This window comes from Notolabrus celidotus, chromosome 5, assembly GCF_009762535.1.
Source record: "Notolabrus celidotus isolate fNotCel1 chromosome 5, fNotCel1.pri, whole genome shotgun sequence".
NCBI lineage: Eukaryota > Metazoa > Chordata > Actinopteri > Labriformes > Labridae > Notolabrus > Notolabrus celidotus.
Genome location: NC_048276.1, coordinates 19345214 through 19361413, shown reverse-complemented (window position 1 = coordinate 19361413; position 16200 = coordinate 19345214). Strand labels below are relative to the sequence as shown.

Below are 16200 nucleotides of genomic sequence, written 5' to 3'. Positions count from 1 at the left end.
AAAAATAAGCATGGTGTTAAATTTTTTGTCTTGTTTGTTTTTCAGAAACTGGCAGCAGAGTGTCAGAGTGCAGGCTACAGTGGCACACTGATCCCTTACAAGTGTGACCTGTCCAATGAGGAGGAGATCCTGTCTATGTTTTCAGCCATAAAGACGCTGCACAAGGGCGTGGACGTGTGCATCAACAACGCTGGGCTCGCCCACAACGAGCCACTGCTCAGCGGAAAGACAGAGGGCTGGAGGAACATGATTGATGTAGGTGGATCACAGATACACAAATATTAATATTATTGAAACAAGCTGGAGAGATACTTTATGTCAAAAAGGTATGCTTAGAATCACCCTGTTCATGTTGTATTGATTTTATGGCTGAACAGTGTGGAGGAGTTGAAACGGTTGCCCAGAGGGAGTAGAAGCCCTGTGTTTGTAGAGCTTGTGTTGTGCAAAGAAAAAGAGTTAAAGTAGAAATGTGTGGATCCATGCACACACACACACACACACACACACACACACACACACACACACACACACACACACACACACACACACACACACACACACACACACACACAAACACACAGACACACTACTCCCCTCCCTTCACAGAGGCCGCTTCATTGGCTCCGGGGAGCAGCTCTGGCAGGCACAGCAGAGGCCTGCTAATGAAAGCCAGCACTATTTCTCTTGTGAGGACATTCTGATTCATTGAGCTCTTGACCACTGCAGACCCCCGGCTCTAAAGTGTCTGTCTCCATAGTCCTGCATTCATAACACTCGCCCATCTGTTGTCATGGTAGCCTATTTAAATGTGTACAGCAGTGTATTTTTAGTCCTTATTTAATCTGTATGCTGATCTTGTGTGGTCACCCACCCCTATCTCTGACCTGCCGTCTCTCAGTGTCACTTCAGGAGCAGCGTAGAGGCCACAAGCTGGATACCAACAATAGGTTCAGATGGTCCCACACAGCGACCCCAATGTTAGTCAGCCGCTCATGCAGTGTCATCATGACCTATTCTTACCTGTGACTCAGTGTTGAATCACCGTAATGTCCTGAAATTGTTTAAACTTGCTGTTTTTTGTTAGTTTTATTTGTGTACTCAAATGGGTTTTTAATCAATGGAAACACCAGGCTGATGCATAAACAGTTGTGTCTGTCTTCCCCTCCCCCTGCAGGTAAATGTCTTAGCCCTGTCCATCTGCACCCGTGAGGCCTACAAATCAATGAAGGAGAGGAATGTGGACGATGGCCACATCATCAATATTAATAGGTAACCTTTAAATCTAAGAACAAATGTTGCATGAGTCTGAAAATACCTCAGCCAGATCATTTGAATGTGACTACAATCTTAACACCCATCGGCTATCGTCTGATGCAAAGTAGAAGCAACTGTGTGTTTAGATTAAAGCAAAGCAGGATCAATCCTCCAGATTTCATTAGAAAGTTACACTCTGTTCACTCTGAGTTTATTAAGTCTTATAAGTAGGGATGGGGATCAAGGAAAAGTACTATTAGATAGTCACTGGGAACTATTCAGCAATTAATCAAATAGTGCCTTGTTGTTGTATACTTTCTTTTGCTTAGTTCAGGGGTTCTAAAACTTTTTTTGCTTGTGTACCCCCTTTCAAAAGCAATTTCAGCCAAGTACCCCCTTGTATGGCCAAGAAAAAAATGTGGGATATGGGAAAATAACATGAATAAATGTATGCATGTGGTTTTACAGTGTCATAATAACCTTGAAAAGAAAGATGAGATAAATTCTATACTTTTGTAGTGCAGAAATAATTAAAGATTGAGGCACCTAGTACCTTTGATGGCCCAAGGAGCACACCGATTTATTTCTGTCAAACAAGAAGCATTTCAACCACCTGTCCATTCTTATCCTCCTGGCCGCACTTTTATTAGCATGCAAATGTACGCGATCGCTCCCTGAACAATTGGCATCAAGAGACGGAGGCCGTCTGGTCCAAGTGGTTTGCAAATAATATATTTTATGAATGAATATGCTCAATTTGGAAATAGTGCCCTATTTGATGTTGCATTGAAATGAAAATTGAATGCTGTTGATATTTGTCACGTACCCCTTGCAGTACCCCTGCGTACCCCACCCCATTTGAGAATCACTGGCTTAGTTGATGCAGCATTGTCTGAACTTGACCTCAGTCTTGTTTTTGATTTTGTCACAGACTTTTTGACAGCAGGATGTGTGTTTATAGTTTCCAGGTGTTCACATCACAACACCTGGCCATATTGCTTTCTTCTTCTTTTGTTAATAACTGGCGGTTAACAAGCAGCTTTTAGATGGGCTACAGTTGGTGTATGTTGGTTGAGCTGCATTAAAGCCAAACCCCAGCCAAGTAAAAATAATGAAAAAATAAACTCTTATGGTTAGATAGAAGTCACATGAACTATTTGATTTATTTGTTTTTTTTTAATTAATGACTATTTGAATAATTAAAAATCACGACAAATCCCTTTGATTACAAACCTGATTTAGAAACGGATTTTCTTTTGATTTACTCACATGCTTTTTTATTGAGTATAGACCAGATCAATGCATTCCAGGGAGCCAGGGAAATCAAATCACTTATTGGTTTTTATAACAAAGTATTCAGCATATTTCTCACTGGAATTTAAATATTTTGATCTAGATCAGATTGGTAGCTGCACTGACAATCAAGCTGCTGACTGTGAAACATTCTGCAGAGTTACAATTTACACGACTAAAACTCAACTCAAATTTATTTATACAGCACCTTTCATACATAAAAACATGCAAACCAAAGTGCTTCACAGAATAACAGAGAGACAGAAAACAACAGCATAGTAAAATTATAAAAGGCATGATTATAAATAAAATACCTAAAAATAAAATAAAATCAATACAGTAAAATTAATAAAATAAGTAATAGTGGAAAGAAAAGTAAAAAATAAGGTAGGCTTAACAAGATCAGATGAATACAAGAAATGAATAGATAAATAAATAATTAAACTAGATAAATATATGTTGAAGCAATGATTTGAATAATAATGATTCAAATAATAACAAAAATACTAAAAATTTTAACTAAAAAGGTAAGTCTTCAGTTTACTTTTAAAAACACCCAGAGAGCTCGCCGTTTTAATATCCAGAGGCAGAGAGTTAAAACAGAAAGCTCTCTGGCCGGTGTCTGTGTGAGACACACGAGGAACATTTAAAAGGGAAGCTTTCGAGGACCTCAGTGATCGGGCTGGAACATAAAATGAGAGGAGACCAGTGATGTATGGAGGAGCAAGGCTGTTAAGAGCTTTAAAAACTAGATTCCTGTTGAGATTTTTTCCAACCCGGCTCCTGGCGTGAGTTTACATTAAGAAAAACAAACACTGCAGCTGGTACAGAAACAGGTTTCATACACAGCTGCTCTGGTGTGTGCAGTTGTTTGAGTTATCGGGTCAGAATGTTTGCTGGCTTAGCATCAAGAACAAGCAGGCTGCTATTGAGTAATTTCCTCTTCATGTAGTACTTCAAACTTTCCATTCACGGGAGCTAACCACAAAGTGTTCACATCGTCGAACATTACTTACATGAGACAATTCTAAAACGTTCAGATAATATTGAAAGTGTCTGCTTTTAGCTCACCATTTAGTAGAGAAAAGTATAATTTATTAGAGTGACTGAGCTTTGTGACTACTGCAAGGAGCTCTCATGATTTTATTTAACACAAGAAATCTTCTGCAGTGAAATCTAAAAGTACCTTCTATTTTTTTTTTAGATTAAACATGATAGGAAAAGTTTGTGGTCATATATTGAATGTGTATTTATCTCCTCTTTTGCCTGTTACAGTATGGGTGGACACCGAATGGTACCAAGTGCTGATGAGCACTTCTATTGTGCCACGAAATACGCTGTGACGGCTTTGACTGAAGGGTTACGGCAAGAGCTTCGAGAAGCAAACACCCACATTAGAGCCACAGTAAGTTATGGGAACATAAATTTCTAATGCAGAGGTTCCTATCTCTTTACAGAGTAACAAATTAAACACTTCAAGAGCTTGTTTTTCTCCTCTCTTAGTGTCTCTGTGATTGTTACGAATAAATTGCACATGACATCGAGGCATCATTGTTATTGCTGCTTTCTCTTCATTTAGACGATCTTTAACTTCGCTCTATATTTGAGGAACATTTCTGTCATACTCGATTTAATGCTGTCTGCTTGGTATCTTGAAACTCTGATTTGATGCAGAAACCATGTCACAAGCCATCACTCTAAATGATGCAGCAAGGTCATAAACCTTAGCAATGATACATGCTGTAGAGGTTGTGATAACCACAGACTTCTGTGGCTGGATGAAGTGTTTTTTATTAGGAACTGCGCGTGCTTCTTCTTGTGAATGCTAGCATCATAGCACAGGTTTCATCAAGGGGACTTCTCAGGGGAAATTTGTCCTGCAGCTGATGTACATAATCTCTCTTCTCGTAAGCATACTGCCATGCAGACTTTTGTAAAGTTTCTCACCCTTCATATTAAGTCCACATGACATGATATCTGAGGTGGAGACAAAAAACTGCATTGCTGATCTCAGACGTTGTTGATTGCTGCCTGTGAGCACACCAACGCCACCTGACCGGCCACCAAAGTAGCTATACTCTAGTTAAAGGTAGGGACGCACCGATCCCACTTTATAGGTCCCAATACCGATATCGATACCTGGGCTTTGGTATCTGCCGATACCGATACTAGCCGATCCGATCCTGGTACTGATTTAACAATCTCTATTCCTTAATGTGAAAACAGAATCATGTTTTGGCAACTTCAGGCATTTCTGACTTGATGGTGAACTGTACCTGGGTTCCAAGTGCTAAACCAGAGGCTGGAACCCCTTAATTTCAAGGATCAGAAACGATTAAATCCAATAAACTGTCTGTTTTTTCACACTTAATCCATTAATAGAAGGACGTAAACTTCTTCCTTTGGGCTCCAATTATATTTTTCAGCGCCAGCCGTTGAAACATTACCGCTGCATATGTTGCAAGTTTCCGGCGGAATTGTTTGCAAAATAAGCATGACATGCACCTAAACTGCAGAGCCTCTGTAGTTATCCTCCATCATGCTCAAGCCCGCAAAAATGCACAGACTAGCCTGCGCTGATGACATAGGAGGCGCACATTGCTGGTAAACACAGAAAAGCATAGAACTGAGATGAATAGATTTGCCATATGGATCAACACTATATATCAGCCCTTTGTCACAGATATCCGATCTAGCTTTTTGAGTCCGATCTAGTCGATATCCGATACCAGGATCGGATCAGTGCATCCCTAGTTAAAGGTAAAAATTCAACGTCTGATTCAGGCATTATTGAAGACGCTGAGCTCTGTTTGCAGAAATAACACAGTAAAACCTCAGTAAACCAGATCACAACTCTGACATCAGGCTATCAACCGGTTTTTGTGACATCTCACCACAGTGCCAACTCACCATCAGTAACCAATTTGGATCTTGTGATGGTGTGAATTGAAACACCCTCAGTAATAGAAACTTTACTAGTCTTGTGTTAGTGTTTAAGTCCTCTCCTCCACTGTGTTAATCCGATACACAGCGCAGCAGGAGCAGCATTTGTCAAGAGAGCTGAGCATCAGACGACTCATTAAAACTAAACTCCTCAGTAACATGAAGACGTGGACGTAAATCAGAATGATGAGAACTAACCTGTAACGCCAGAAACCATGTTAGAGGAAATATTCTTTGACAAGTATTTTGATTGTACATAAAGTTTGGCCCATGCTCAATCTGTTAACATGGGGGGGACAGGGATGATTAATGTTTTGGCATCACCTCTGGGGAGCTGCCTCATCATCCTTTATTAATTTGTACAATCTGTTAGAATATTAGCATAAGTAGTCAGCTGTTCAAGCTTCATTGGATGTCATTTCAACTCCACCCTTGATGCTTTGTACAGGCAGGGTTTATCTGCTTAATGTTGAAACGATTGATAACTTTTTGCACCATTATAAAATAGTATTTATGGACCGTTGTGACTGATAAAAAATAAAATGAATACAACTTTTTTGAAGGTTTAAGTAAGCGTCTTTGTCTGCTTGGGTCAAAGTAACACTGTGTGTGTAACTGTTGATTTTCCTCCTCCACAGTGTATATCTCCTGGATTGGTGGAGACTGAGTTCGCCTTCAGGCACCACAACAGTGATCCAGAGAAAGCAGCTGCAGTGTATGAGAGTATAAAAGTAAGAGTGTGAATTATACTGAGCCTCAGATATATTCCCCTGTGTACGTTATCAATAACACGTCTTCTCTCAACATCTTAGTGTCTGAAAGCTGAAGACATCGCCAGTGCAGTCACATTTGTCCTCAGTGCCCCCCCTCATGTCCAGGTCTCTCTCTCTCTACACTTTATACCATCAATTGAATCAGTGTGTAATAGTGCTCAGTCAGTGTATTGATCTCTCCCTGCTTGTGTCATCAGATTGGAGATGTGCAGATGAGGCCAGTGGAGCAGGTGTCGTAGCTGTGAAACAGAAAGCTGCAGACAGGAGGAGCAGACGGATGGCAGCCTCGGTAACTCCTCAGCGACCTCTGCTGGGCGAGGGGAAGAAAGGGTTGGGGGACAAAACAAATCAACTACAGCTGTGTCGGATCTGCAGAGACCTGGTCGAAGAAGGGCTGGAGCCTTGAGGAGGCTGTGCAGAGGAAATGAAGGGGGTGGACTTAATAAAACCACTACGAGAATACTACTGAATGCTTTTTTTTTTGTAAAGGCATGGTCCTGAACTGAGCTGAAACTCCAAACTACAGTAGGAACAAACACGAGAGGAGGGAGCTGCTGCTGTGCTACGTGGTCATCTGCACGACCGCCACTACAGAGGGAACAGAATGCCATTGATTGCACATGTTTATGTTCTGTTTTTGTAGGTCATATGACATATCTTTTTGAAATTACATGGAAAAAGAAGTAATTGCTGTTGATGACCGTTTTCTTTTGTTTCAATTTTTTATATATATTTTAACTTTGATCATAGCTAGATGTGGTCTCATATTTACTAACCACATACAACACTATGCCGTACTCACTGTAACTAATCAGTTCGTCCATCCTGCCATCTTTACACTCAGTTCATTTTCCACAAAACATGTAGTCACCCAGTTTCATCCCCTGTTAAAGATATCAGGAAGAGTCTCAAACACAGATGCCCTTCTCTGTTAAGCACACAAGTTGCTACTATCCGCTTTTCTGCTCAAGTACATCCAGTTATTCTGCACTTTGGATTCATGTATGAGGAGTCATAAGAAAGTGAAACACTGGCAACTTATGTAGGGGGGAAAGACTAACTCCATGCACATGTATACCCTAGAAATGTGTACCTTTTCAGTGGAAATTTCTCCTTAAATGAATAAATAAAAAGGATTGCCCAGATGGAAGTTGTGATTTGTTTTATGTTCACAAGGGAGACTGTTCACAGCCAACTCACTGATGCAGAGATCAGACCCAAGCTGTGGACTTTGGGACAAGTATTTTATTACACCTTACATGACAAGATTTAGGGTTGAAATAGTCAGGTACTCCTTTTTAACAACCCTCATATATCAGTTTTATCACCAGTGCCCTGTTGTATTTGACCTAATAAATGAGTCAGCTACTATGAGTTGGTTCTCAGTGGTTAATGATTTTTTTCTTTTTTAAATAAGTGATTAAACCTACAGGCTCCCACATATTTCACGTGGCTTTACTTAGTTATATTATTTAGCCTTATGATAACACAGTTCCTGCTCAGATTAGATTAGGTTTATGATTGCATTAAAAGAATATGACCAAAAGATGGCACCATTTTCAAAGTAAAAGCCACTGACATGTGCAGGGAAATGTGTTTGAAAGATCCTGAGCACCAGAAGTGTGTTACAAATGTTAGTCAAATATTCAACAATGTACACAACAACAACAGAGTCTTAATGTCTTTTCTAAACATGTTATAACTTTTATAAAATGAGCAAAACTGTTAGCGGAGGCTCCACAAAATCCCAGAAATCAAATTTACTGGCTCACAAAAATGGCCAATTTAAAATATCTGCATGGCAGATATGCAGCAATGCATTTTCACAATCATGTGAATGATTTATGTATTTAACTTCTGTTCGACTTCTTCACCAGAAGCTTTAAGATTTGAGGCTGCTTGTGAGTAATAATTGGTGATTAACTTGAGCTAACTGAAATTCTGCCACTCTTGGTGAGCAGTATGAGGTATCAGAAATTTGTCTCAGCTGGAGGTTTCACAGGAATACTGAGGCTGGAGCTGATGATGGCTATGGATGGGTTTCCATAAGTTCCTCCCCTCTCATAGTATGGCATCTTTTGCTTTTCATTCAGCGCATAAGGTGTGATGGACAGCTTTAGTTTCTGCAGGAGAATGATACAAATACATAACCTTAAAATACAGCTAAACTTATATCAACAGGACATGGTAACACACATGCTATGGTTAAAATGCAACGGGTATATGTTACCTGCATTAATGACCCAGGTAACACCCATAATGTGTGGATAGCACCCAAAGGAATCCAGATGATGGAGGCCAGGGCGATGACCCAGCCAACCCCTTGAGCCCAGGGGGGGAAGACGTAGTCCTCATAGCGAGCTGGTTTGAACTGGATGACTGAGAAAATCAGGATAACCTGCAAAAGAAGAGACGATTGAAGCAAGGTTGGGAAAAACTCCAATTCGAACCGCACTGACAGAAAACTCTGGTGCACTTACAGTGATGAGCAGTGGAGCAACGATCAGCCAGCATACCATGAAGTAGATGTTCGCTCTGTGTCCATTCATCTCTCTCAGATTATTGGAAAGACGGTTCACTCCTACACATGGAAAACTACTTCAGTGAACAGATATAGAGAACAACACCACTGTGACTATGAAGTATGTGTATTACTCCTCTTCAAGTACCTACATTAAGCTACTTGGCACCATCAAATCATACAGACCTCAGACTCTCAAATCACAATTTTTAAGTGTTCTCGTGATAAATGGTGAGATTAACCCTCCTGTTATGTTGCGGGTCAGATTGACCCCTTTAAAAGTCTATTATAGACAATAGATGCTTTCCAAACCAGCTAAATGCAGCATAAAAATCTGGGCAGCATGTGACAGAAGAGGTGTAAAATAAAATAAACAAAAATCTATGTCATGAAAAACTATTGTATTCATATTTAGGGCTTTCCAATGTACATTAAAAAAAAGTTTTCACTTTAATTTAAATGATAAACGAGTGAGTTATCCTCATTAAACCATGATCTGTGAGAATTAAAGAACACCAATGGACTAAATCTTGATTTAAATGGTAAGTAATGGAGTTAAAAACTAATGTGTATTGTAGTTTTTGGGGTTCTGACACTTTTGGATAATTGAATATGCCCCGGGTCAAATTAACCCAGGAACATTATTGTTGTTCCTGAGAAACGAACATGACAGGAGGGTAAAGAAAAATAACCATCTGTAGTTACTTGTTTTATTTTTTTCTGCTTCTATATGATATAAAAGCAATATATCATTCAAGATTGTGCTTGTATAATGAAAAACACAACTTTTCTAGCCTTTACATAAACATATACTTTAGTCTTCTCCAGGTGAGCAACCCTGAGAATGTGGAAACAACAACGCCTCTGCATTGTTCCTGTAGCCAACCTATGAGGAGTTTTCTAGGAAAACATTGCTTCTACAAGAGGATTAGAATTTGCTCCTGTGGTGACGTAATGACAAGAAGTGGTGTGCATGTGTGAAAAAAACACTCTTGCTTCCTCCTACGCCATTGTGTTTTCTGCTTTTGGTGTGGCAGAGTCAAGACGTCAAAAGTTGTCTGTTGCAGAAACCAACACAAATGTCTAAATTCTATCCCCAAAGAAAAATCTGTCTGCTCTTAGTTTTCAAACAACATGCAGCTACAGGTGTAATTTGTTCGCTTGTGCTAACCACTTCACTCAGCATTGCTTCAACATCGAGGGTCAGTACAAAGCTGAGTTTGCTTCAACACTGATCATAACAAAAAGGAGCATTAGTGTCAAGTGCCATCGGTAAGTGTCACCACTCTGTGATAATATTTACAGTCTATTACATTCCTCTGCCTACACCTTTCCCCCTTTGACAACTTTTAGTCAGCCAATCAGCACAGTGCCTCATTATCCTAGCTTTCCCAGTCACTTACTTAATGAGGTTAGAAACTGAGCTGCTGCAGATCCTTCACGGTGGCTTTGTGATTGATTTTGCAACTGAATTTAAACCTTTCTTAACCCTCCTGTTATGTTTCGGGTCAAATTGACCCTTTTTAAAGTCTATTAATCATAATCATATCTATCAATATGCCTTCCAAACCAGCAAAATGCAGCAAACAAATCTGGGCAGCATGTGACAGAAGAGGTGTCATGTTAATTTATCAACATCACTTCATAAAAATAAAAAAATATTAAAATTAAAATAAAATAAACAAAAATCTATGTCATGTGAAACTATTGTATTTATATTTAGGGCTTTCCAATGTACATTAAAAAAAGTCTTAACATGAATTTTAATGAAAAACGAGTGAGTTATCCTCATTGAACCATGATATGCAAGAATTAAAAAACACCAATGGACCATATCTTGATTTAATTGTTTAGTATGGAGTTAAAAATAGATTAAAACAAATTTGTATTGGGATTTTTTGGGGTTCTGACACTTTTGGATAATTGAATATGCCCTGGGTCAAAGTGACCCAGGAACCTTACTGCTGTTCCAGAGAAACGAACATAATAGAAGGGTTAAAGGACAACAAGGCAATTTAAAATGCTAAAAAATACCAGCATATGTAACCTTTTTAATATAATGAACCACTACAACATAATTTTTTCTGTTAAAGTACATTATGATATTAATGGCCACAAAAATAAAGTCAACATGTTTTTCTCACCATAAACCCAGCAGATAGCAAGAACTTCAAAGAATGCAAGAAACAAAATGGACACTATGGCAGTGTAATGGTCCATCAGCTGGAAAACATAGATCCCCACCTGAACGGAGACAAACTGTTTAGAGCAAAATATGTCACACATTGGTCACAATCAAACCCTATATATTTAAATCAGTACCTGCATGACACAAGGAATTCCCAGGAGACAAGCTGCGCCACAAACAGCCAAAACAAACAGCTCCTTCCTCTTGAAAAATTGAATCACACTTTGATAGAACTCATCCATGAGACTGGTCACCAACACTTCAACCATTGCAAACTGACAAAAAAAACAACAACAAAGAAATCATCTTTTGGCACTGCAGGAAAAAGCCCAAACTCACAATCTTTAGATTCTAATGTTTCCCCTCTAAACTACCTCACTGTCCAGTCCCAGGCACAGCAGCATGAAGAAGAACATCACAGCCCAGAGCTGAGCCACCGGCATGTTGGCAAAGGCTTGTGGGTAAACAACATAAACCAGTCCTGGACCTGGATACACACACACAGACACACACACACACACACACACACACACACACACACACACACACACACACACACACACACACACACACACACACACACACACACATACAGAGAGAGGAAGAGGACATGTCACTGCAGTAATGTCAATTAATCAATCAAGCATTTTTGTATCACAGCTTCTAGTTGGATTTGTTGGGTCCATGTTTGGTTAGTATTTTTTTCATAGCTTGACAAAAAAGGAGGTTAAAGTAATTTCACTTTGACTCGTTCAGCTCCTCCTAACCTTTACATCATCATTATCACAGCATTATGACTCACTTCCATTGCCCTAAGCTCTGGTTTTGCTTTCCCATAAAGTTTGATCTGAAACACTTACTGTGACCTATTTTTTGTTAGTCTTTATAGGATGAAAATTATAAATATAATATGCGTCATTTACCATGGATAGAGGTGTCATAGGAGAAAATGTAATAATCTGAACCTTAATTCAAAGAAGACTTATTCCAGTAAAACCAGTGAAGTATCTGACATAAAATCAGTAACATTTAGATGGAGTCCCCTTTTTTGTGACTTGCAGGGACACGTTTTGGGACCCTTAAGTCTGCAGTGCTGACAGTACAATAAAAGACCAGATGTTAAGGTAAGTCTGTGCTCTGTAGTAGGCTATGACACTGGCTCTCAGACCTGATAAAGGGTATTGGTCAACAGTCTTCTGGGAGTCAGCAGATTTGCAGAGCTGTTCTCCCAAGCATTCCACAGTGCTTGTTCGATACTGGAATTGATTCTTGTAACAAACTAGAGATGTAAAAAAAAAACGATACAGTAATATATTGCAGTACTTTGACCTCCAATATAATATCAATATTTCAACTCTTAATATCGATATTTTTGTAATAATAAAAATTCACATTTTAGCCAAGTTGGAAATAAAATACAACTTCAGTATTTCAAAAACAATAAAGTGGAAAAGTTGTTTTCAATCAAATAGTTTTGACTTAATTTGTCATTTCAATTTTGAGTAAAATTGTGTGATTACATATACACCATCTCTATTTTTCTTAGTTTGCTGTGTAGAATATTGCAATATATATATATATTGTGATCGGGATACTATCGTATTATGACCCAAGTATCGTGATGCGTATCGTATCATGAGGTTCTTGGCAATACTCAACCCTATAACAAACGTATCACTATTCAAGCAAGCCAGTGTCATGAAGACTCCTTCTGCATCTACACATCACAGGCAGTCAAGATACGACACCAGCTCAAAGAATTAAATAGTCTTACCATCCACAGCTAGATCCATGATAGGAATACCCTGCAGATGAGACATGTACCCAAATGCAGAGAAGATGACAAAACCTGCTAGGATACTGGTGACGGAGTTGATGATGGCTATAGTAAGGGTGTCCCTGTGGTTAAAAACAGTGTTTTTAATATCACTTCTTTATGCCTAAACATTGTTATCATCACAGCTGAGGTAGGTTTGGTGCATTACTTTAGAACATTATTGTTGAAGGAGTTGTAGCTTGACATAGCCAGGAGGGAGCCAAAACCAATCCCAATGGAGTTAAAGATCTGAGCTGCAGCATTCACCCACACCTGCAACACAAAGGGAGGATCAACCACAGCTGTTGATCGCAGCCTGAATCAACCATAAAACCAAAGCTAATGTGTATCAGTAAGGAAACAATTCTGTCTCCTCTCATTCTTTTTTTTACCTCCACAGAGAGCAGCTTCTCCCATGCAGGTACAATGAAGAATGTTATTCCATCCACAGCTCCAGGAAGTTGCACGTTATTGATCAGCAGTGCAATCAGGATAACGTACGGGAACAGAGCTGTAAAGTAAACCACCTGCAAACAGGAGCAAATGAGGGCTACAGTTCTCTTCCCGTCCATCTCTTTCTCTTCTTTTCTGAGTGTCTCTTCTTTTCACTTACCTTGCCTGTTGATTTCACCCCTTTAAAGATGCAGAGGTAAATGAGGATCCAAGCAAGAATCAGAATGAGGAACAGCTCCCAACGCATCCCTCCTGTCTCCTCTACTCCGCTGGTCTGCTCCAACATCTTATACCTTTTAGGTAGCAACAAAAGAGGCAGAGCAGCAGGTAAGTGATACATGATGCAACAGTTGAACTAATAGACATGATATACTTTAGATATTACCAAACAGATGGTTCAACAATATTTCCCCTGGTCTTTAAAGATTAATCTTCCGCAATTACTGAAATGACAGTTTATTTCTTAGCATGACGTAAGTTATGAGAAGCACATAAATACAGAGACCCTTTTGCTACCGGTCAGAAGATTTGTCCTGCCTTCATTTTAATATTGAATAATTTCCTGAGCAATCATTTTATTTTTGAAGCACTCACAACCAAATTATTCTCACATTCTATACTATTATTCTCTTGGCAGAAACATTAATATGGTTTAAACTGGGCGTGGACTTAGCCTACTGGTTAAGTTGCGCGCCCATGTAGCGGGCGGCCCGGGTTAGAATCAAGCCTGTGGCCCATTTCCCTGATGTCATTCCCCAACTCTCTCCCAGTTTCCTACACTATCCACTATCCTCTCCCTCTATCAATAAAGGTGCAAAAGCCCCAAAAATATAACTTTAGAAATCTGGTTTAAACTGATTTGAGATTAACCTTCATTCCTGATGCTAACTGCAGTTAAAAAAGTTAATGAGTGAACCCATGTGAACGTGAGGTTTTGCACCATTGACTCTACAGAACAATATCCCCCATGAGACATTTTTTCAGAGACTATCTTCCTCCTTCATTGTTGACCAGATAACCACAACCTGTTTGAGTTTTAATGCTGAATGAAAAACTAAAATCCTACAGAAATAACATTTTTCCAACATCAGTCCTAAAAGTAGTTTAGAGGCAGAACTGACTTCACATTTCACATGATTCACTTCCTTTGAATAGAGCCAAATTCATATCATAAATCTTCACTCTGACTGATATCCCTCACATGACTCTGATAAGATGTTTCAATTACATTTTAAGTAAAGTATCATTATTTTTACAGTTTTTTATCACTGTGGATAAAACGTGGCAGATTGTAAACAAAACGGGCCTCTGGAAAAGTATGGCTACAATGTGATGATTTTCCTGTTTGGTTTCTTTCTCTGAGAATCAATGTTTTTTTCACATGGTGAATAGTACCTGAAGAACTCCTGGCTGGCTGTGGAGGAGTAGCTGCTGTTGGTGGCGTGGTTGGTACAGTTTGGAGTGTTCCAGGTGTTGTTGCAGTTCTGCCAGGGCAGCGGTGCCTGGAAGGAGCTGAAGAGGTAGTACAGGGCCCAGGTGATGACGATGTTGTAGTAGGTGCACATTATGAAGGAGATGGCCACTGATGCTAAGCCCACTCCTGATGATTGACAAAGAATCATGTTATCCAGCAGTTTGTGAATGAAAAGCATACACACTGTGCATGAGAGTACCTTTTAAGAGTGGGCAGACCATAGCCAGGGCGTGGACAGGCCCTCTGCGGGTGTACTGACCAACGATCAGCTCCATGTAGAGCAGAGGGATCCCCAACACCATCAGCATCAACAGGTACGGCACCAGGAAGGCACCTAACAGAGAGTCATGGCAAACCTTCATGCACATGTCCCTAGGTGAGGAGGTTTTCTGGCAAGCTCTTATCTTAAACTTTTGTAAGGGTCATCTTGTACTTACATTTCCTGCCTTATCATGGGAAATTTTACATCTTGATTATTGTAAGTTAAATGAAACAAATTAAAAGGCTTTCATTTGAAACCTTTGATTTAGCCTAGAAAATTAAGCTGTCCCTCATTAACACTGAAGATACAGACAATTGAAGCAAATTTTGAAAAATGACATCATTCAGTGAGAAAAAAAATGCACACTGAGGTGAAGTGGTTTTAGATTATTGTCTAAGTTTGTTCAAGAGAAAAAAGAATGCACATTCAGAGTGTGTTGCAAATAATTGAACATATCTGGAGAACAAAAGCCATCAGCATATTTTTTCAACTTCAAAGTGAATCTGTGTGACTTTCCTGAAAGAAAGCCTACACAGATCTCTTTAGAACAATTTGTACATTTACCCACACAGTTACTATATCTACAGAACAGAGTGTTTAAATAAATGCTCACTCACTGCACAGTTTGGTAACCTTTGTACTCATATGTTAGGTCTGTATGCACAGAAGGCGGTCTAGTTTCATAATACAGTTAGAGTTTGAAATCTGAGGTTTGTTTCTCACCTCCTCCACTCCTGAAGCACAGATAAGGGAACCTCCAAACGTTGCCCAGGCCCACTGCACAGCCGATGCCGGCCAGAGTGAACTCTATCTGCCTGCTCCATGTTGGTCTGTTATGCTGCTGCTGCTCCATGGCTGCTCCTCGTGCCACCACTGTTGTTCGTCTGGGCCCTGACTCCATGGAAAGGTTTACTAGGATATGAGTGACAGTGGGTGATATAACCTTCCTTTTTATTATCCTTAATGATTAGCTTAGCAACAACAGTCCAGCATGTGGCAGCTCCAAGACTCACGAGAGGGAGAAGTTAGTCTCAGTTATAAAGCTCATCTGATTCCAAGAAGGTTTGGCTTTCTTTTTCGAAAAGCGGATTAGTCTGCAGAAATCTTTCTCCATTCAAACAACAATACTGATTTTGTTAAAGGCCAAGACTGTTTTTAACAAAGGAAATATCAAATCAGATTTTTTCTTTCACATTAGGCTTGACACTAAATCTCTGATGTGT

The 16200-nt window shown here is 39.5% G+C and overlaps 2 protein-coding genes across 2 annotated transcripts in view; one reads left to right on the top strand and one right to left on the bottom strand.

The window, feature by feature from the left end:
* Nucleotides 1–7408, top strand: part of dhrs11a (dehydrogenase/reductase (SDR family) member 11a) — a 33856-nt gene extending 26448 nt beyond the window's left edge. Inside the window, exons 2-7 of the mRNA XM_034683888.1 lie at nt 46–255; nt 1175–1269; nt 3823–3952; nt 6129–6221; nt 6303–6368; nt 6461–7408. Of these exons, the coding sequence (XP_034539779.1) occupies nt 46–255; nt 1175–1269; nt 3823–3952; nt 6129–6221; nt 6303–6368; nt 6461–6502 (636 nt within the window). The 3' untranslated portion in view covers nt 6503–7408. The remainder of the gene's footprint in view (nt 1–45; nt 256–1174; nt 1270–3822; nt 3953–6128; nt 6222–6302; nt 6369–6460) is intronic.
* A 2-nt stretch (nt 7409–7410) lies between these two features.
* si:ch211-283g2.1 (sodium- and chloride-dependent GABA transporter ine) lies at nt 7411–15878 on the bottom strand. The gene is made up of 13 exons (XM_034683607.1): nt 15701–15878; nt 14915–15049; nt 14637–14841; nt 13402–13534; nt 13181–13315; nt 12958–13061; nt 12747–12871; nt 11347–11459; nt 11107–11247; nt 10929–11028; nt 8744–8844; nt 8494–8661; nt 7411–8386 (listed from the first exon to the last, which is right to left on the bottom strand). Exons 1-13 carry the CDS (start codon nt 15876–15878, stop codon nt 8234–8236), a joined length of 1791 nt encoding a protein of 596 aa, XP_034539498.1. The 3' UTR covers nt 7411–8233.
* Between the last annotated feature and the right edge of the window lie 322 nt (nt 15879–16200).